The 21,539-nt window shown below is 42.3% G+C and overlaps 1 protein-coding gene across 1 annotated transcript in view; it reads right to left on the reverse strand.

The window, feature by feature from the left end:
• Window positions 1-20,307, reverse strand: part of COL6A1 (collagen type VI alpha 1 chain) — a 162,537-nt gene extending 142,230 nt beyond the window's left edge. The window contains exons 1-2 of the mRNA XM_029606739.1: window positions 19,965-20,307; window positions 19,141-19,270 (exon numbers count right to left, since the gene is read on the reverse strand). Of these exons, the coding sequence (XP_029462599.1) occupies window positions 19,141-19,270; window positions 19,965-20,121 (287 nt within the window). The 5' untranslated portion in view covers window positions 20,122-20,307. The remainder of the gene's footprint in view (window positions 1-19,140; window positions 19,271-19,964) is intronic.
• Between the last annotated feature and the right edge of the window lie 1,232 nt (window positions 20,308-21,539).

The raw sequence follows: 21,539 nt of genomic DNA on the forward strand, positions 1-21,539 counted from the left end.
GATCTATTCTCCTTATCCTCGAGCCAAGCTTTTAATTCGCCATTTTCCTCTCTCAATGATGTTATCTCTTTTTTTAGTCTGTTCCCAGACTTCTTCCTGTTCATCCAGCCTATTTTCTGTATCTTCCATGTGTTCTCCAAGGTCCATACAATGTCACTAACAATAGTCAAAATTTCCTGCTTCAGTGAACCCATATCGTGTTGGAACTCATTAAACCAACATTGAAAGTTTGCCCTGGTAAACGTTTCTATTCCAGGTCCAGATCCAGCCACAGATCCTTGAAATCCTCGCGGCTACCCTCCTTGGCACCAGCTTCTCCGGCCTCCTCCACGGGCAAGTTCCCGCATCTCATTGCTACACCGGCCTCGTAAGAATATTGCTTTAATTTCAGCACTTTCTTTCTCACCAACATGGTTCAGACTCCCAAAGTTCACTGTGCGGGATTTTAAGTGATGGATTGTGGTAATATATGGAGGATTTGAAATATCGGTGTTGGGAGAAAAGCCCTTAGGCAACCATCCTTGCTCACGTTGTCACTTCTTCCCGGCTTTTCATTCTTTTGGCTCCCCGAAAGTGGACCTTTGCCTCATCTGCCTGGGGGGGGGGGGGGGAGGGGGACTCTTTGCTGACCTAAATTTGCATCACTTCTAAGGATACAAATTTAGGGATTCAGCCTCGCATGACCTCAAACATGCCATAATCTTCAGGAGGCTTTGATTGCACCAGATCTTCTCTGAAAGGAAGGATTTCCCTTAAAGGGCAATTTGCAAAGACGTCACTTTGATGATGAATCGGCTAACCAATTATGCAACCATAGGAATCTCCTGGCTGCAATCCCTGAGGCCAGGGCCCGCAAGGACATTCTTACCAGCTTGTACATGTCATCTATCGGGAAAGCCATAGCTAACTCCAGGCAGACTGTCTCTGGACTTTCTGGGAGTTGCCACACAGTGGAAAGCTGCCTGGGTCACATAGCCCCTGAGACGGAGATGTGCAGGGCCTTAGCACCCATAGCAAAGGCCTGTTTGAGAACAGACTCCTTTTCCTGCCCTGTGGGTCCTTCAGGGCCATGCCATTCTCTACTGGAATCATGGTTTTGTACGTAACTGCTGAAACTAGGGCATCAACATTAAGAAAGGTGGAAGGAAGGCAAAACGATTACTGGCATGGGTAAAAGGTGAGGTAAAAGAGGCTATTTTATCCAAAAGATCTTTATTCAAAAATTGGAATAAGGATCCAACAGAATAAAATAGGATAAAGCATAAGCGTTGGCAAGTTAAATGTAAGACATTGATAAGACAGGCTAAGAGAGAATTTGAAAAGAAGTTGGCTGTAGAGGCAAAAACTCACAGTAAAAACTTTTAAAAATATATCCGAAGCAGAAAGCCTGCAAGGGAGTCAGTTGGACAATTAGATGATCGAGCGGGTTAAAGGGGCACTTAGAGAGGATAAAGCCATTGCAGAAAAATTGAACGATTTCTTTAGTGTTTACTGAAGAGGATATTGGTGAAATACCCGTTCCAGAGAAGGTTTTCATGGGTAATGATTCAGATGGACTGAAGCAAATCACGGTAAACCTAGAAGATGTGGTAGGCCTGATTGACAAACTGAAGAATAGTAAATCACCTGGACCGATGATATACACCCCAGGGTTCTGAAGGAAATAAAAAATAATTTCAGATCTATTAATACAAATTTGTAACCTATCATTAAAATCATCCATTGTACCTACCTGAAGACTGGAAAGTGGCTAATGTAACTCCAATATTTAAAAAGGGCTCCAGGGGCAATCCGTGAAACTTCAAACCAGTTTGCCTGACTTCAGTGCCAGATAAAATAGTGGAAAGTGTTCTAAAGATCAAAATCACAGAATTTATAGAAAGACATGGAACAAAGTCAGCATGGCTTTATCTAACATGTAGATAAAGGTGAACTGGTAGATATAGTGTATTTGGATTTTCAGAAGGCATTTAACAAAGCTCCTCATGAGAGGCTTCTAGGAAAAGTAAAAAGTCATGGATAGGTGGTTATGTCTTTTCGTGGATTATAAACTGGTTAAAAGACAGGAAACAGAGTAAGATTAAATGGAAAATTTTCTCAGTGGAGGGGGTGGGCAGTGGAGTGCCTCAGGGATCTGTACTGGGACCTGTGCTTTTCAATCTACCTTATAAATGGCCTGTGACCGACGGCCCGCAAATGCGCAGTAGAGCACAGCTCTACTGCGCATGTGCGGGCAAGGACGTCGGTCAGAAAAAAAAAATGGCGGTGGGGCCGCAGGAGCGGGAGGAGAAGCAGCGGCGCCGCGCGCGCGCTGTGCCGCTACTTCTCCTCCCCAGATCTGCCGGCAGATCTCGGGGGGGGGGGGGGTCACTGCCGCACGCGCGGGAGTGACACCCCCCCCCCCCCCCGAGATCTGCCGGCAGGAGCGGGAGGAGTTAATGGAGCCGGGTGAGGGTTGCGGGAAGTCGCGCTTACGGCGCCGGGAGGAAATGGAGGTGGGTGTGGGCTGCGAGGAGTCGCGAGTACGGCGTCGGAAGGAAATGGAGGCGGGTGAAGGGAGGGACTGAGTGGGAGGGAGGGAGAGGGGGACTGAGTGAGTGGGAGGGAGGGAGGGAGAGGGGGACTGAGAGAGTGGGAGGGAGAGGGGGGGACTGAGTGAGTGGGAGGGAGTGAGGGAGAGGGGGGAGAGAGGGAGGGAGGGACTGAGTGAGAGGAGAGGGAGGGTGGAGAGGAGTGGGTGGGGGAGGGGGGTGGTGAAGAGTGAGGGGAGAGAGAATGAGGGGGGAGGTGAGAGACAGAGGGATGTAGCCCGTTTTAACGGGCTTAACGGCTTGTATATTTATAAATGATCTGGAAAGGAATACAACAAATGAGGTAATTAAATTTGCAGATGATACAAAATTATTCAGAGTAGTTACATCACAAGCAGATTGTGATAAATTGCAGGAGGACCTTGTGAGACTGGAAAATTGGGCATCCAAATGGCAGATGAAATTTAATGTGGATAAGTGCAAGGTGATGCATATAGGGAAAAATAACCCATGCTATAGTTACACGATGTTAGGTTGCATATTAGGAGCTACTATCCAGGAAAGAGATCTAGGCGTCATAGTGGATAATTCATTGAAATTGTCGGCTCAGTGTGCTGCGGCAGTCAAAAAAGCAAACAGAATGTTGGGAATTATTAGAAAGAGAATGGTGAATAAAACGGAAAATGTCATAATGCCTCTGTATCGCTCCATGGTGAGACCGCACCTTGAATACTGTGTACAATTTTGGTCATCGCATCTCAAAAAAGATATAGTTGCGATGGAGTAGGTACAGAAAAGAGCGACCAAAATGATAAAGGGGATGGCACAGCTCCCCCTATGAGGAAAGACTAAAGAGGTTAGGACTGTTCACCTTGGAGAAGAGACGGCTGAGGGGGAAGATGATAGAGGTGTTTAAAATCATGAGAGGTCTAGAACAGGTAAATGTGAATTGGTTATTTACTCTTTCGGATAATAGGAGGACCATGAAATTAGTATGTAGTAAATTTAAAACTAATCGGAGAAAGTTATTTTTCACTCAACGCACAATTAAACTCTGGAATTTGTTGCTAGAGGATGTGGTTAGTGCAGCTGAGTTTAAAAAAGGTTTGGATAAGTTTTTGGAGGAGAAGTCCATTACCTGCTATTAATCAAGTTGACTTAGAAAATAGCCACTGCTAATACTAGCATCAGTAGATTGAGATGTACTTAGTTTTTGGGTACTTGCCAGGTACTTGTAGTCTGGATTGGCTACTGTGGGAAACAGGATGCTGGAATTGATGGACCCTTGGTCTGACCTAGTATGGCATGTTCTTATGGAATCCTTACTGAATTATTCCTTTCTTCTTGGAGCAGGGAGTATATTCTACTTAGAACCCTACACCCTTTTAAGTCCTGACTGTGGGATGTCCCATTCAGTGAGAACAGATGTATCAGGGCACTATGCAGAAGGAATGCTTTTGGAAGGTTCCTGATGCCTTGGAGGATAGGATACCCTTCTATGGGATCCTCAGGTACAGTTTTTGCCATCCCCAGTGCTAAAAACATGCTGGAGATGAGGGCCCATAGTTCCACTTTGCGGAAAAGGTGTCCTATGCTTGAGTCGTCTTCCCCACAACACTCTCCTTCCTCCAGTAAGCCCTCAAGCAGATCCCCAGCTATCTCTTCTGACCAAGAAGCATCCCAGGAGTCCTGTGAGCCTGAATGGGGCAGTAGGGAAGACTCGATACCCTCCTTTGGCCGCTTGGATGTTAGTTCCTTGAGAGTGTAGGTCTCCTCTTGATTACCTGCAGGACTGGGTCTGATTGCTTCCTGCATAGCGGTGTATTCTTGATGCATGATCATCACAAACTCAGGAGAGAAAGCTCCCTGCAGGGTCTCACCTGCTTCATAGTAGTCCCTGCAGGAGCTGGCCTTTCTTTGAGAGCCTGATACCTGGGGAACCCTCCATTTTCATGTCTATGTTTGAGGGAAGAAGATAGATGGAGAGAAAAAAAATAGAAAAAAAGACAATATGAAAGGAATTGGCAAAAAAATAAGAAAGGGGAAGTGGAACAAAAAGCCTGTGACCAGTCGATTAGAAAACTAAGATCAGACAGCAAAGGTAAAAAAAAAAATATTACTTTTTACTGATTGGCACATGTAATCTTTAGTAATGTGCAAGAGTAGCACTTTCTCTATGCGGATCTCACAATGTACGAGATCAACATGAAGGAAGTGGAAACCCACGGGGCCTGCACAGAGGAGGCAGCAGAATGGGCTTCAGTGCCAATAGCAGCAATCAGCGCCTCCCCAATAGCCATGCGGCATCAGTGACAGTGGCAGCAGAGGAATGAGAGAGGCTCCGAGGTTGCTGGCAAAAGAAAGAGAGGGGGGTCTGCCTTTAGTGTGTGTATGTGTATGAATACATGGGTGCCTGCCTGAGGGTGTGTCTGTGTATGAGAATGAATGGGTGTCTTCCTGGGATTTGTATGTGTGAGAATAGGTGCCTGCCTGTGTGAGGTGTATGTGTGTGTGTGAGAATGAATTGGTGCCTGCCTGGGGGTCTGTGTGTGTGAGAATGAATGTGTGCATGCCTGGGGGATGGTGAGGGAGTGGTGTGAAAATGAATGAGAGCCTGCCTGGGGGTCAGTGTGAGAATGATTGGGAGCTTGCCTGGATGTGTGTGTATGTGAGGGAGCCAGAGAGAGTGAGAGCATGAGTGTGTATGAGAAAATCCAGGGGAGTAAGAGTTTGTGTGGGGGGGGGGGGGGGGGGTGTGGAGGGGGAGAGAGTGTCTTAGAGCCTGAGAGTGTGTCAGTGTCTGTGAGAGCGAGAGGTTATGGTGGGTATAAGAGCATGAATGTGTATGTATGTGACAGTATATGTGTGAGAGAGAATGGACATATGTGTATGAGTGAGAGAGAGAGGATAACCTCCTAATCCTTGACAATATCAGGGTGACTGGAAATCAAGAGCTCCCATGAATGAACAGCAGGGGCTTTTTAAAATCCTTATTAGTTTTAATTATTGGGTGTTATTTGATATATGTGCTGTTTTGAAATATTTTATTGGTGTTTGGGAAATTGTAAAAAATGTAAATGATTTTAATTAATAGAAATTCTATTTATTAGCAGTTTTAAAATATTCTTTTATTAGTATGTTTTTTACTATTATAACTGATGCTTTATGTTTCTTGATTTTATTTGTTTTATGAGGAATGGTGGTTCTGTTTTTCCATTGTTAAAACACAGATTCTGGCTTCTTGGGGTTTCCATTTCAGTTTTTGTCTAATTTCTGCTCCTTTATTTTGTATTCTGTATTTGGTGAGGGTCTGTCTCTGCTTTGTGTGTGTGACTATGATGAGAGATTCTGCTAGCATAGGGATCTACAGCAATCTGGTTTGTTTTGTTTCCTCAGTAGGTGGTGTATTGGTATTCTAGGACCCAGTGTAATATTTACCCTTGCTTTTTCACAGTTAGGGTTATTGTTGTTTGAGTCCTTGGTGTTATTACTGTTATGTTACAATGGGATTGCAGTAAAGATTTTGAGTGTCTTTTTTTTGCGAGGTTTTATTTTTGTTCACAATGTGCCTGGCAGTGGAAGGTGTTTGTGCTGCTGTTACTGTGAGGTGACACCAGAATTTGAAAATATCTTTTAGTATGATGAGCTGTAAGGGAAACATCCAAGCTCCATTGTTTGGGGGAATTTCAGTGGATGCACAGAGTTACAGAACTGGAGGTGCAGGATTTATATTGACATTCTGTCCCTTCCTATAAATTCCAGTCTTCACTCTCATAGCCATATAGAATTAGTTGAAGGAGGCTATCAAATAATTATATAGTGTGAAACTGGCCAGCTTTTTAAAATTATGCAGAAGACCCTTTGGACTTTATTAACACCAAATATTCAAAAGCTGTGTTCATCCCATCAAGCTCATATATCTCATTAAAGAGGTAAATTGAATAACACAATAACTTTGTTTTATTATTGTTACTCATAAATTATAACAATAACATTAATCTTGGAATATTATATAGTTTTAATATAAATGAAAGATTTTCACAAGATAGGTTGTGTCGTGAAACATTTTATTATGTATTTATTTAAGGAAACATACATAAATTGTCGAAATACATTTCGTTCGTTTAACCTTCAACCTCTGGTTTACTAGTAGACTGAATTACTGTGTCCCGAAATTATGTTTGTCTAAAAAGTGTGTCACTAACATGAAAAGTTTGGAAAGCTCTGCCCTAGAGGAAGCAAAACCAGTGACAGCACTACCCAGCTCGGGATACTTTTGGACTTAGAGCTTTCTAGATTTTCACTTTGTGCTAGTGTGGAGGTTTCTTTTTCCCACCCTTCCTCACAACTTGGAGTCAGGAGAGTAAGAACTTTGTTCAAGACTGGAAACATCAGACTTTTCTCCCAGAGAAGTCACACAGCGTGGAAAAAGAGTATGGGATTGAAACAACAAAATCTGGAGACTCTCAACCGGCTCCCCACCCCCAAAGGGACTGGGACACAGGCTGTGGGCAAAAGACAGAACTTTGGCCTTAGGTTGGATCTTTTTGTGGCTTGGGGCTCCCCCTTAGGATTCCCTATCTTAATGGGCTGTTTGTACCCTAATGAGGAAACAGTTGCAAGCTCCCTCCTAGGAACCAGAGAGATGGATACAGCACCCCAGCAGAAAGACTATGTAAATATTTCAAATGTACAGCTTCATTTGTGGAAAGTATATGGGTCAGTGATTGATGGTTTGGAAATAATCAGTAAACTTTATTTGAACATCCAGTCTGTGTCCAGCATTTCTGTACCTGAGGAGAAGACTGCACCACTGAGACACACACACACACACACACACATCAGGAGAAACCCTCCATCACCTGGGCCACAAAGGATTTCTTTCCTTCTCCATCCCCCGCCACAGCAAGAGCTCACTCCCGAGGTATTGCAGAAAGAAGGGGAAGGATTGAGGAAGTATCCCTGACAAAAAAATACTTTTATGACCCTAGGGGGAAACAACAAAACCCTCGGCAAAGAGTTATATAAAATGGCACCCAGCAACATCAGGCTCGAGGGTGGTGGAGTTGGGCAACAGTGTGTTTTTGATGAGAAATGTGAAGATTTGCAACTGTATAGTATAAAAAAAGAAGTCTACAAAAAAAACTCAAAACTCACAAAAATGGCGATCATGCCCACGCTCTGAGATCGGTGAGAAGAAGAGCATGCTAAAAGAGAGACAGTGTGCGTCTGATGTCACTTGCAGCAAATGCAGCGTACAGCCAATGGGACAGAACTAAAATGGCAGCATGACGACTACGCAATCCTTATCATGAAGTAAATGTGTAGGTCGAGCGTGCATCAGCCAGACCAGTAAGTGGAAGGCCGAGACGTCTCAAGTCAGCGGGGCTGTGGCTGAAGCAAGCATTTGAACTGAACAACTTCATAAAACCAGATACTGACAACAGAGAATACCATCCATGTGCAATTGTGACCCAAGGAAAACCTGGAGTGGGGCACACTGATGGAAGCACCCCAGATACCAGACAACAGCATGGCCAACAAACCAGAGGTGAAAACCTCCAGCTCTAGGGAGCGAGGTGGAGAAGGAGTGGGCTGCTGGTTAGCTCTCCCCAGACTCACCGCTGAGTGTAAGGACTCACTTTCATTCCAACTGCTGTGACCTTGGTGTTTGAACGCGGAGAGGAAGCCCTGAAACTCTGATACAACTGCGGCTGAGATAGACGGAGCTGATGTTGGAAGGGGCGTGGCCTCGGGTTTTAAAATCATCCGAGGTGCGGCGCTGTGATGCCGCCTGCGCAACGCCTAAGCCGCACGCGCCGAAGGGGCGCGCGGCTTGGTCCGGCTTAGTCTGGGTGAGTTTGGGTGTTTGGCCAGGAATCTGTCCTTGCCAACTGTATTCTATTTGGATGGGGAAGAAGAGGAAGGCAAGGACTATGACGTCATCACCAGTGCCCAATGGATCAACACGTCGTGAGGCAGAGGGTTGATCCAAATGAGGAAGTGATGGGAAGCTCTTCGTTACCTTCCATCAGTCCAGGTGAAGGACCTGTTTTACCACCTCAGCCAACTAAGAGTCCATCCACTGAATTGGCAACAGAACTGGTAGGACTTAACCCTTTGGAAGCCAGCTTGGTGATCCAAACAGGAAATCAAAGGGCTGAGAAATCTTTAATCAATGTTTTGCCTGTTGATACTATCCCAGTTCTTTCAGGTAGCACTGTCTTGGATATTCCTCCAGACAATGTTACACTATCAGATGTATGGAAAATTATTTCTAAATTAGATAATAATATTACTACTATGAATAGGACTTTGTCTACTGTGATAAGTGTCAATACTGAGAAAATTAATGAGCAAGGGTTAAGAGTTTCAAAGTATGAAAAAGAATTGGTTGATTTAAAGAATAAAGTGCAATTAGTTCAATCATCAGAAAATACATTTATGCGAGATAGTTTAAATATACATAAAGAATTGGAACGAATGGAAAACTTAATGAGATCTAAAAACTTGAGATTGGTAAATTTTCCAATAACATGCTTGCTCTCTCCTATAGATATGTTTAAAACATTTTTTAGAGAGATACTACTGTATAAAGATGAAGAGTTTCCTGACTTATCAAAAATTTATTATTTTAGTAGGAAAAGAGAGAGGAATATTCCGGATCATGATCTGGAGAACCTTCCAAGTTTAGGTATAATCAACCTTTCTGGAGGAGTCTCTAGACCTGATTGAGAATAGGGCTACTCTTTTTATTGCCTTTGTATCAGAGCAGGATAAGGACAAGATGTTCAGAAAGGTTTTCAATTACAGAGATGTCTCTTTTTGTGGATACAAAATTCAAATTTTCCCAGATGTAGCCAGAGCCACCCAAGCAAGGAGGAGGGCCTTCCTTGCATTGAAACATCGTGTGGTGGCTCTAGGAGGTACTTTCTTTTTAAAGTTTCCTTGCTTATGTTATATAAACTACAGAGGGGAAAAAATTGGGTTTACGGATCCAGTGCATTTGGAGACATTTCTCTCTGATAAATCAGTTTCTGAAGTAGAAATATTAAAGGTAAAAGGTCCTTAAGTTTAAACATATCTCCTTTTCTCCATTATAGATTATGTTAATGTCTAGTGATAGCCCCAATAAGAAATAGGGGTTATATAGATGTTTAAATTTCCTTAATTTGATTTCGTTGATGTTCTCCCCCAATTATGTTTTATGTATCATAAAACAAATTTATATTGTGGTTTGTTAAATAGTTTACCTTAAATGTTTCTGATACATATATTTAAATGTTTTTCATGATGTAATCAGTGAAAAAAATAAAGATTAAATTGAAAAAAAAAAAAAACCCTCCAGCTCTAGCGAGGAACGCCCACTGAAAGCCACTGATGAAGGAACTTACGCCATACAGATGATGGGAGGCAGATGGATGAATGACACTGTAGTTCCCATCTATGGTCCAGTCCATGTTTTTGGCTTAACTGAAATCACATGATGCATACACTACTGAGCAGGGCTTAGGATGTCCTTCGCAGGAATAGGAGCAGTGTTGGCTGTTGAGTGTGTAGACTGCTGTGCTTGTCAATGTCCGAAGTTTGTAAATACCCACTGTTATTATTGTAATGAGCCACTATTCAATGACATCAGCATGGGACCCGGCATTGCCATGGGATAGAGAGGAGGCCCCTCAGCCACCAGTGCTTTCTGGCGATTCATCAGCACAGTGAACAACCTTCACCAGTAGGCTCAGGTAAAAGCAGAGGCAGTACTGGCAGGGTGAAAGCAACACGACAGGGAAACCCTCCTCACCGAAGGTGCCCATTAGTTCTGTGGTGACAGGCATGGCAAAATTGGAGGCAGAGTGTAGCTTGGCATTTCCTTTCAATGAAGGACATGATATCATCATGGAGGCCATCTACAAGGAACCTGATTGCCATGCAGGCGGTGACGCATCTAAATTGTCCTGGCTGAACAGGTTGAGATTGAGAGTCAGGGAGAGGCCAAGTCCATCGTCTCCCTATCAGTGATTGGACAGTGCTGTAGAAGTGTTACACCTGCAGTACTGGAGGTCATGTGGCCAGCAACACCAATAGAGACCCCACCAGGAAGGCTAAACACAGCTGCAGCTCCTCATCTGGGAAGAGGGCGAGAAAAGTCCTCAGATGAGTGACCCACCAACTCAGCATCCACAGAGCAATCGAGGCCTATACCAATGTTCCAACAGCAAGACCAAAGGGAGTGGTGCATGACCATTACACCTCAAGAAGCGAGGAATTTCTACACTGTAGTAACACCTAAAGTGAATCTGATAGTTTGAGGACCCAAAACATTCAGAAAAATGTGCTGGATGGCCATGGAATTACCAACACTGGCCTCCAGTACCAACATCTCTTCTGAGACGGGGTCAGCACACCTGAGTGATCTCCCTACACAGTAAGAGGGAGAAAACTACGCTCTGTGTTCAGTGATAAATCAAGGGACACTGACCTTGCAATTGGAGAAGATAAGAAAAATGCAGCTGCACGAATACTGACAAATTCCAGGAGAAGGGATCACATAACCCCCATCCTAAAGAGCCTCCATTGGTTACCTATACACTTTAGAATAATATACAAGGCCATCCTTACCACATACAAAAATATCCACCTACTGGCTCCCATCGACCTACAAATCCCTCTCCAACTACATAATTCATCAAGACCAACAAGAGATGCATACAAAGGATCGCTACAGGTACCACCGCCCAAATCTACCAGACACATCACACTAAGAGATCGGGCATTCTCTACAGCCATTCCACCGTTATGGAACTCCATCCCCTCAAACCTCAGACTGGAAACATGCATCTCAACCTTCAAAAAAAGACTAAAGACATGGATATTCACACAAGCATTCCCGGACTCAAACTGATCTATCTCATCCACGCCCATCCTTACCTTCACATACACCATGATTAACCATCTCCACTATCGTTCACATGTTTGAATTAATAACCTGTCCTTTCTCTTCTTTCTCTGCCAAGTTCTAATCACCCTGTTATATGTAACTGCCTTTTTCCGCACCATTGTTTTAGTTTATGTTTACGATGCACCCTTGTTTTATGTGAACCAGCATGATGGGACTGCGTTCTCGAATGCCGGTATATAAAAACCCGAAATAAATAAATAAAATGATAGATCAGCCCTTGCCTTTTGAAGTAAGCGATCAGTCCTGGGTGGTCCACAGCTACTTAGGAGAAGTCAATTTCCTATACAAAGTTTCACATGGACAGTGAATTGTAGAGAAAAAGGCACAGGGAATTTTTGGGTTACAGTACCCCTATTTACCCATGCACATAATAATTTTGACAAAGAAAACAGATTCACGGCTAGCTGAACTCGCTGCCTGGACCACCATAGTAGATTCAACCAAATGCAAGGAGTAAGAGAGCACCCTGAATACAGTTAGGCCCTCAAATGAAAGGTGGCAGAAATGCGGCTAGGAAGAAACATATATAAACATGCTGTGGTTTATCATCTGAGGTCCGGAGAACAGAGACCTTCCTCTATAAATTGCCTGTTGCCCAATGGGGTCACTATTAAAAAGCCAAGCCCTAACCACTATGATTCAGTCAAGTGGATCAAGATCAAGAAACAAAAACTGGAAGAGCTGATAGCCTTAATAGGTGGGTGTGAAGAACAGACTGTTCCTGACACCTCAGAATGGACTCAGTTTTCTCTATACGTTGTCTGAACATATTCAATTGCAGACCCATGTTTGGTTAGTCTATTGAGGCTCAAGTTGACAAAAACAAAGAACCATAAGCTTTCTATCTTTAAGAGAGTGGACTTTGATTTTCTGGTGAGGACTCTTCCATCAGCATGATGGCCTGGCCTGCATTAGAGGCTAAGAATATCTGAAGAATCTCCCATTAATTTTGGACATTTTGTTTGTCCTGAAGGGAAAGGTACAAATTATTTGCTTTCTCAGTTACAAGAGGGATGTTATATTTAATCAGTGTGTAATAAATTTCATATTACAAAAATGTTATGGCTGGGAAAATTTTGAATTTACTTTTCATAAAAATCTATTAAAAAATATAAAATTGGTGCTCCTAATTTATTTATTGCATAACCAAATGTAAAACCATTCCCACTAAAGTTTGTATTATACCTTCTAACTTATTTTCTTTGCAGCTGATCATCATTGGAAGTGTTCCCCTGTCCTGATTTCCCTTTGCATTTAAAGGATTTCCTTTCACAGACCATGTGTAAGGATCTGAGGAGAGAAAAAGGAAGAGCTGGAGAGAACTTCCCCCTGGAGATCAGAATATGGATTTAAAAGTGGGTATTTTGAAGAAGGTGTAACGTGGTTAAGTACCCCTCCAGGGTACATTGCAATGGAATGGTGATAATCTAAGGAGTGTGGGTGACAACCCACTGGGTATGGTTCCCCCCTCTGGGGAACAGATAAGAACATCATTTGATAACTGGTTCTCCTCTCAGGAGAAGTCACACAGAGTGGAAAGAGAGTACGGGATTAAAACATGGACGGATTGCCCGATCAGGGGATCGGGCTTCTCCCGGTGGCTCCCATCATGTGATTTTGTTTTTTAAATCCCCAGCATACCTGTTAGGGCGGTGGCAGTAGCAGGACAGGGCCTGAGGCGGTGAAGACCCGCCAAAGTAAGGCCAATGCGTGCGTGTGAGAATGAGAGCCTGTGGGTGCATGGATGTTTGTGAGGAAGGGTGTTTGCATGGCCTAGCAAACATCCAGCAAACACACGCATGCACCGGGGCTCACAGGAAACCTGGGTGTGAGAATGGGAGCCTGGGTGTTTTTATATTGGAATGGGCCCTGGGTGTGCGAATGAGAGCTTAATTGTGTGGTAGAACATGTGAGAGTGAGAGCTTGGGTGTGTAAGGGAGTCTTTGAGAGAAAGCATGAACCTTTGTATGTCTATGAGCGAGAGGAAGCAGAAAGAGAAGAGTGACCCTGGAGAAAGAATTAGGAAAAGGATGACAAGGGGAAAGTGGAAAAGAGAGATGTGGACCAACCGATTAGAAAAATAAAAAGAACAGACAACAAAGGTAAAAATATATTTTGATATTTTAGGAACTGGAATATGCCATCTTTGGTTATATGCATGTCTTATCATTTCGTATTTTGCTCGTTAGCCTTCCACTGTTCAGAGTCTGGTTTTTCAGGTTGTTTCAGATTTGTTTGCATGTTTCTATTTCTACCTTGTAGTCCCTTATTTCTGTATTAGGTAAGGGTCAGTCTGTGTTCTGCCTGTGTGTGACTGAGATGCAGGGATTGCTGCTAGCATATAGTTTCTCTGTAGAGATTTGTAGCAGTCTGGCTTGTTCTGTTATCCCAGTAGGTTGTGTATTAATGTTCTAGGGCCTGGTGTAGTATTTGCATTCCTTCTTTTTCATAAGGTTGCTGTTATTAGAGTCCTGAGAGTCAGTGCTGTTAAGATATAATATGGCAAGGTTCTAGGCGCCTTTTTTTTTTATTGCAGGGGTTTGTGTTACTTCATAAAATGTTTTGTAGTGGAGGGGGTCTTTTTTTTTTTTTTTTTTTTTGGTGAGTGACCCCAGATTTTGAATATAGCTTTTTTTCATGTTGAGTTGTAATGTGAACTCTCGTAGTTTTGCTTTGCACCATTCTCATGATTATTGCTATTTTATTGTAGTTATGGTGATCTCTGCCTTTCTGAAAAGAGAGGATTCGAGAGAGAATACATTGATATTTATTTTATGACATAAGTGATTGGATCTGATGCTTGTGTTCTTTGCTTTTTATCTGATATTCTTGTTTATTTAATTACAATAAATATAAAATTAATACAGAATAATAAGGAATATTTAATGTTGGTAAGTGCTTGAAATAATAATTAAAATATTCTAAAATGTTTCACTGATGATGTATAAGGGCTGTTGTAGACTACTTAGGAACCTATTGTAAGATGCATGCTAAGGCATTATTTATCAATAAGAGTACAGGCTAGTAGGATTCAGAACTGTATGCTTACTGCCCACCCTTGTTAACCTTGGGCCCATGCAAAAACTGAGTTCTGGCTATGCCACTGACCTGGCTCATGTTTTATATTTCTTGATTTTATTTTTTTTAATGTTTTATGAAGAATGGTACTGTTTCTGTTTTTCCATTGTTGCTCTGCATATAGAGGCTGGCTTGTTGTTGGTTCCAGTTCAATTCTCTTCTTGTTTCTATTTATAATTCCTGGTCTCTTTATTCTGTATTTGGTCAGGGTCTGTCTATATTCTCCATATGTGACCGAGGTGAGATATTCTGCTACCATATAATTTATCTATAGCAGTCTGATTTGTTCTGTTTTCCTAATAGGAAGTGTATTGGTGTTCTAGGGCATGGTGTAATATGTGCATTGTTACCTTTTCATAGAAAAGATTGTTACTGTTTGAGTGCTGGCAGTTAGGGTTGTTTTGGTATGGGAGGTTTTCTCTGTTGTAATGGTAATTCTGTTGGTTCATAGCTTTCTGAGGATCGAACTCATACCCAGTACGCATTATAAAAAGTCTAATTCCATAGCAGTTCTAAGTGTCTTTTTGCAGGATTTTCTGGTAGGTACCACAGTAGTGCATGTAAATATAATATGCATGTTATAAGTGATATTTTGCCTCAGAAGACTGTACTTTTGAATGTTCTTTTTTCATGTAAAATCTGTTATAAATTCATAATTGTGTGTGTGCGTAAGGCTGTAAGATTTGCTTAGAGTATCTAATACCCTTCCCTTGACCATGGTTTCCGTTTGGGGGTGTCAGTTTTTAAAAATATAGATTGCTGGAGAGAGCTGGGATTTTTTTTGATGGGCACAGGACTGAATGGGGAGGGAGGGGGTGGAAGCAGCATAGTAATTGTTAGCACAGGGCAGCAAAAAAGCTAGCACTGGCCCTGGAGGCCTGCAAGGCCACAGCAGAGCCCCATCCTGCTGTGGCCGGAAGGTACATGTGCTGCAGGTGAAGTGCATGAGGACGTCAGATACCCCATGGGCCAGTTTTGAAAAAATCTGGATCCAAATGGATCAGAATACAGGCTGTGGGCAAAAGACAGAACTTTGGACTCAGATAGGGTATTTTCATGGCTTGGGGCTCCCTCCTAGGATTCCCCATCTTACAGGGCTATCTGTACCCTAATGAGGAAACAGTGAGGAAAGACTAAAGAGGTTAGGACTTTTCAGCTAGGAGAAGAGACGGCAGAGGGGGGATATGATAGAGGTGTTTAAAATCATGAGAGGTCTAGAACAAGTAAATGTGAATCGGTTATTTACTCTTTCGGATAATAGAAAGACTAGGGGGCACTCCATGAAGTTAGCATGGGGCACATTTAAAACTAATCGGAGAAAGTTCTTTTTCACTCAACGCACAATTAAACTCTGGAATTTGTTGCCAGAGGATGCGGTTAATGCAGTTAGTGTAGCTGGGTTTAAAAAAGGATTGGATAAGTTCTTGGAGGAGAAGTCCATTACCTGCTATTAATTAAGTTGACTCAGAAAATAGCCACTGCTATTACTAGCAACAGTAGCATGGGATAGACTTAGTTTTGGGGTATTTGCCAGGTACTTACAGCCTGGATTGGCCTCTGTTGGAAACAGGATGCTGGACTTGATGGGCCCTTGGTCTGACCCAGAATGGCAGGTTCTTATGTTCTTAGTGGCAAACTCCCTCCCAGGAGCTAGAAAGATGGACACAGGCTCCCTAGCAGAAAGACTATGTAAATAGTTCAAGTGTACCGCTTCATTTGTGGAAAGTATATGAGACAGTGAACTTTATTTGAACACCCAGTCTGAGTCCAGCATATCTGTCCCTGAGAAGAATACTGCAACCTTAAGACTTCACAGCAAACCAGATAGGTTCAACAGAAGACTACATATATAAACCTAATTCAACTTCCTGTGACCATCAAACACACTTCTAAACGCCTAGCCTCAGGTTCTCCAGTTTTTCTTTTACCTGTTAGAGTAGTACTTTCAGCTTAATATGGCTTCACTTCAAACATCCTTTCCTTGTCTGGAAGCTTCCTGGGCCCTGCCTACTCCATGACCGTTCACTCATTTTCTAATACTTATCTCACTAACCCCATCTGGTTTTCTGCGCCATCTCTCCCTGGAACTATAATTCCCAGTAGCCTCTTTGTTAAAGTGTAATTACTTCTTTTCTCTATTTTATTTTGCCTTCTGGAGAACCTTCTGCCTCCCTGGTGGGTATCTGCTCCCCGTTTCTGGGCTGCCTCTTGTTATGCAGAGTTGTAGCTCCATCATACTGTGTATGTATTTTTGTGTGTGTGTTTTATGTGGGAAGGTATTTGTGTATGTAGGGGAATTTCTGTGTTTTGTGTTAAAGGTTTGTAAATGTATGCATACTTGTGTTTGTGATGTGTGTTTGTTTCTGTATATTTGTGTGTGTTGTGTGAAAGAAATCCAGGGTCAGTAAGCTGGCAAAGTGGGAAAGTTATCCTGGTAAAGTCACCTAGATAATCAGCATAAATTTAGGAGGATAAAACACTCAATATGGTGCTATCTAAATATTTTAGTTCACCCTCACCACATCTCCAGCCTTGGCCCCTTTACATCCAAGTAAGTTTGTCCACATAAAAGTTCTATGCGGACAAACTTATCTGGACAAAGGGGAAATATATTTAAAGGGCAATATTTATGTGGGTAAAAGCTGATTTTACCCACATAAACCTTTTGAACATAGATCTACTTGTGCCTGTTTTATGTGTATATGTATGCATGCTTTTATATATGCGCTTGTCTATGTGGAGATATACAGGAGTGGCAGATAGAAACACATATACAGGATTAATAGAAAGACATAAGCACAACTCAGAACTGGGGCCAGAAACATATGCAGAATTGCAAAAAGAGAGAGATTTGTTAAGACTGGCTCTGTTTCCTAAATCTGACACACATAGCATTAGGAAAAAGAATCACACAGGCACAGACATTTTGGGTGTGACACACATGCAGAACTGGATAGGTACACATGCATACTACAGAAAGGAGACACAGCTGCAACTGTCCTGGGTTTGGCAGGGCTTGTGTGTGTATTACAGGGCAGCAGCAGTCAGGAGTCCCTCCTCTGCAAGGAAAAAAAACTGGAAGACATTGCTAAAGAAACACTGCCCTCTGTGGTATCATACCCGAAACTGCCGCATCATTTAATTTTCATTTTATCTCCTGCATCCATGGTCGCCAATAAGCGCTGCCTCCCAGGCCAATGTTAAAAAGCCTTGCCTCCTTGGTCCTTAGAAAAAAAACCCTGCTTGCTTTGTCTGTGCTAACAGGAAGGGTCCTGACCTCTCAGGTCTAGGTCCCTAGGAAGCATCACCCTCTTCTACACAGATACCCTTGGCTAAGGATTTTTCTAAAGAAGGATCAGGGAACAGTGTAGAAACTACTTTTATATGAGATAACATTTGAGGAAAACGGATATTTTAGATTTAACTCTTTCTCCCACCCCACAAAAAACTCTACTTCTGACCAGAAAACCCCACAAGGATAAATGCTTCTTGTACCAAATTAAGCAGTAAACATTTCCTTCATATTTTTAGCATGTCTAATGCTTTAGTTGTGAAGGCAAAAGTGTTCAGTGTTAAGAAAATGTTCACTCAGCCAGCACATCTCTCAGCACTGGAAGGGAACGCTTAATGCCCTCATTTGCATGGAATTTCCATGCAAGGGTGCAGAGCAGACATTTTCAAACATTTTTTTGTACAAGTAGAGCTCCTTCTTGTATCTGGAGTAATATGTACCTGCATAAAATGTGTGCATAAGTGTGGGTAAGACTGTGCATTCAGCTGAATGCACTTCATTGCATCGGCCTGTGAGTGTATAAATCCTGTGGTAAGAATGAGGCATTGTAGGAATGGGTGAATGAGGCATAAACGGCCTACCATTTTAATGCTGGTTTTTAGAATTTTTATCATTCAAGACTGAACATTAAACATTATTTTATCTTGTAGTTATAATGAGGTCAACGTTCAGAGCTATTTAGTTAATTAGCTCACAAGTTATCCAAGTTAGCCATCTAACTCATTAACCATTTAAATGTTTAGTTTTGAAAATTGACCTCATTATGTTTTTTATTATTTTAGTTTATTGAATTTTGTAAAAAGGAGATTTTATGAGTATTGCATATTTATAGTAGTTAAGTCATGTATATTTGCTTTTATATGTATATGATTATATTGGTTTTGCAGTATTTTAAGGAACAGCAATATATTAAGTAAAATATTAGCAATATATTAAGTAATAAACTAAACACTGAGAGTGTATGTCCTGTAGGACGACAGAGGTACTGTGGAGTGCATAAATGTTGGAAGAGGTTGAAAGAACAGTTCCATTGCAGACTGGCTCCAGAGCTCACAACAGATTCTCCGTTAAAGCTGAAAACCTTAATCTGACTGGCACATGCCTATTTTTGCCTGTGTCCTATTGGATTGAACCCTTATTGTGAAAGTCTCCTCTTGGAGGTTTAATCCCTAAATAAAATGAACTGTCAATATTACATTACCTCAATTAGCAGAATATTGTAAGGAGAGAGCATGGGGGAAGAGGAAGGGGAGACCGGTACAAAACAGACTTTGATTTACCTGGATGTTAACTTATCAATGAAAGCCTTGGTGAAATCCTTTACTTGATCAACTAAATTCCCAAATGGTTTTACTCTGAGGGCAACACTTTCTGAAGTATCCAATACGAAGAACAAGTCAACAGGGCAGTCTGTGAACAACAGAAACATATAACACAATGACTTACTACACTACTGCAGTGGCACACAACACAAGAAAGCAGGCACAGCAACCAGGGCAAAGCATGTTTGCAATATCTGGTGTACCAGTTTGGTTGCAGCAAAAATTCAGTCCATACAGTTCCCTCAGGGGGTGAATACTGATGTCTGGGGAAAGGAGCAGACACTCTTTGGACAGTAATACATCTCCATTTTGCTCTGCTCTATAAATAATATTCTTATGCTCATATTATTATATGGCTATTCCTTGAGTGATAACACATCTGAGTTTGTAGAGGGGCCACATCAACTGCATTTATTTTATAACTGAAGGCAAAAGTAAATTAGATGCAGAATTATCTTTTGCGACACATTTCAGTGCTGAGAGTATAATCAAGGGGAATACAACTCCTTCTTTCCCCCCATTTTTGGGAAATTGTTTGCTTTATGCTGCTCTATTTGTTTGTTTTCTTCTCTCCGGCTGTGAAACGCAGATAAAGACGAGGACTCAGACAGAAACAGGTATTCATGCAGAAGAGAATAATGCTGCAATTTTAAATATAAGTAAAGCACTCTCCAAGAAGACACACCCAGCCCTAAAGTGTCTTAACATCACCAAGCAGAGGGCTCCCACTCTACCCACAAGAAAGCAAAGCCAGACGTGGGGAAGCAGCGTCCGTTTCTTACCTTGAAATGCTGATTCTTTGACGGGGGTGGTGGGAGTAATGACGGAGGTGGAAGTACCTGGGGGCCCAATGACTTCCTTCTGCTGAGTCAGTACCCCTTCCCAGAACGAGCATAGCTGCAAGAGGAGCAGCACCCAGTTTGTTTGGATCACCAGCATCTTCCTTCCAGCTTCAGCATTTAACTGTAATCAGAAATTGGAAAGGAAAAAAAAAAGAACTCAGACAGAGCAGAAATCCCAACCCTATCCCCCCCCCTTTAGGGCTCTCTTTTTCACTTTCTGCGTCTTCCTGGAGCTGGACAAGAAAGTGGGGGAGGGGGGCAGGGAACGAGCTGTGAGTCTGGGCAGCTGAGCAGGAGGTGGAGATCAGCACAACTCTGGAAGGGGAGGGATCAAAGAGGAAAGACTAAACTTTTACTAAAACTTTCCTTCTGTTACTGAGTCTGGGCTAGCCTCCCACTTGCACAAAACTCCCCAACATACAGCTTCAAACCTCTGCCCTTTTTTTCACGCTTGCCTCCAGCATATGTTAGACCTCTCCTCTTTTTCTCTTTCCTCATCTCTTCTTTCCTCTTTCTTCTCTATTCTCCTCTTTTTCTTCTCTCTCCTGCCTTTTTCTTCTAGATCCATTCCTCCCCCCCGCTACCTCCTAGGAATATAAAAGTCATGTGAGATCAGACCAATAATCCACTGAGCCCCTGCATCTTTTCTCCATCAGTGGCCAGTCCAGGTCACTTGAAAGTACTCAGTAGATCCTATTAGGGGAGAACCAATCCCTGGTGCTCATTTCCAGAAGTAAGAGCTGGGATTCCCTGAGTCTACCTGGCTAATTGTTAATGGACCTAGAACTCCCTCCCAGGAAGGGAAGAAAGAGCATATCACTGAAATAAACTGTAGCAGAGGAAAAGACAATGCAGCAGTTTAATTTAAATTTGAGCCAGCAGCCTGGAAGTCAGAGAAAGACTGAAAAGGTTATCAGGCCCCCTACTTGAAAGGCAATTAAATGGCTATTGAAGAGATGAGTCAGAAATTCAGGTAGAGAATTTGCATGGGACAGCCTCTTGACTATTACTGTTTCTACTGACTTACAAGAAAATATCATCTTACAAATAATGGAAAAGTCCTGAATTGTAGAACTTTAACTGAAAAAGGTCCTAAATACAGATCTCTGGCTGAAAAAGGGATTTCTTTCTATGGGAAATGTACTGAAAGAGAGTCCTAGCAAACAAACAGATTCTCACCCTGAATGACAAGGGAGATCAGAAGCCTTGAGTACCTGGCTCTCATAGCAAAAAAAAAAAAAAAAAGGCTAGGTAGGATGGAATACATACAGGCCGATGCAATATGGGCGTATGAAAAACAGGCGCTCATGATTCAGCACCTGCTTTCCTAACACGCACCCATCCACCTTTCATGGGCGCGCCATGCAGTATGCGAATGACCTGTTGTGTTAAAAAGGAGGCGCTACGGGAAATTGTGCACAGTCACAGGTTAGGAAAATGGACACTCATTAATTCAGCATCCGTTTTCCGAACCTGACCGCCATCAAGATTTTTTTTTAATTATTTCTTTCCTAT

Source organism: Rhinatrema bivittatum, chromosome 6 (assembly GCF_901001135.1).
Source record: "Rhinatrema bivittatum chromosome 6, aRhiBiv1.1, whole genome shotgun sequence".
Classification (NCBI taxonomy): Eukaryota; Metazoa; Chordata; class Amphibia; order Gymnophiona; family Rhinatrematidae; genus Rhinatrema; species Rhinatrema bivittatum.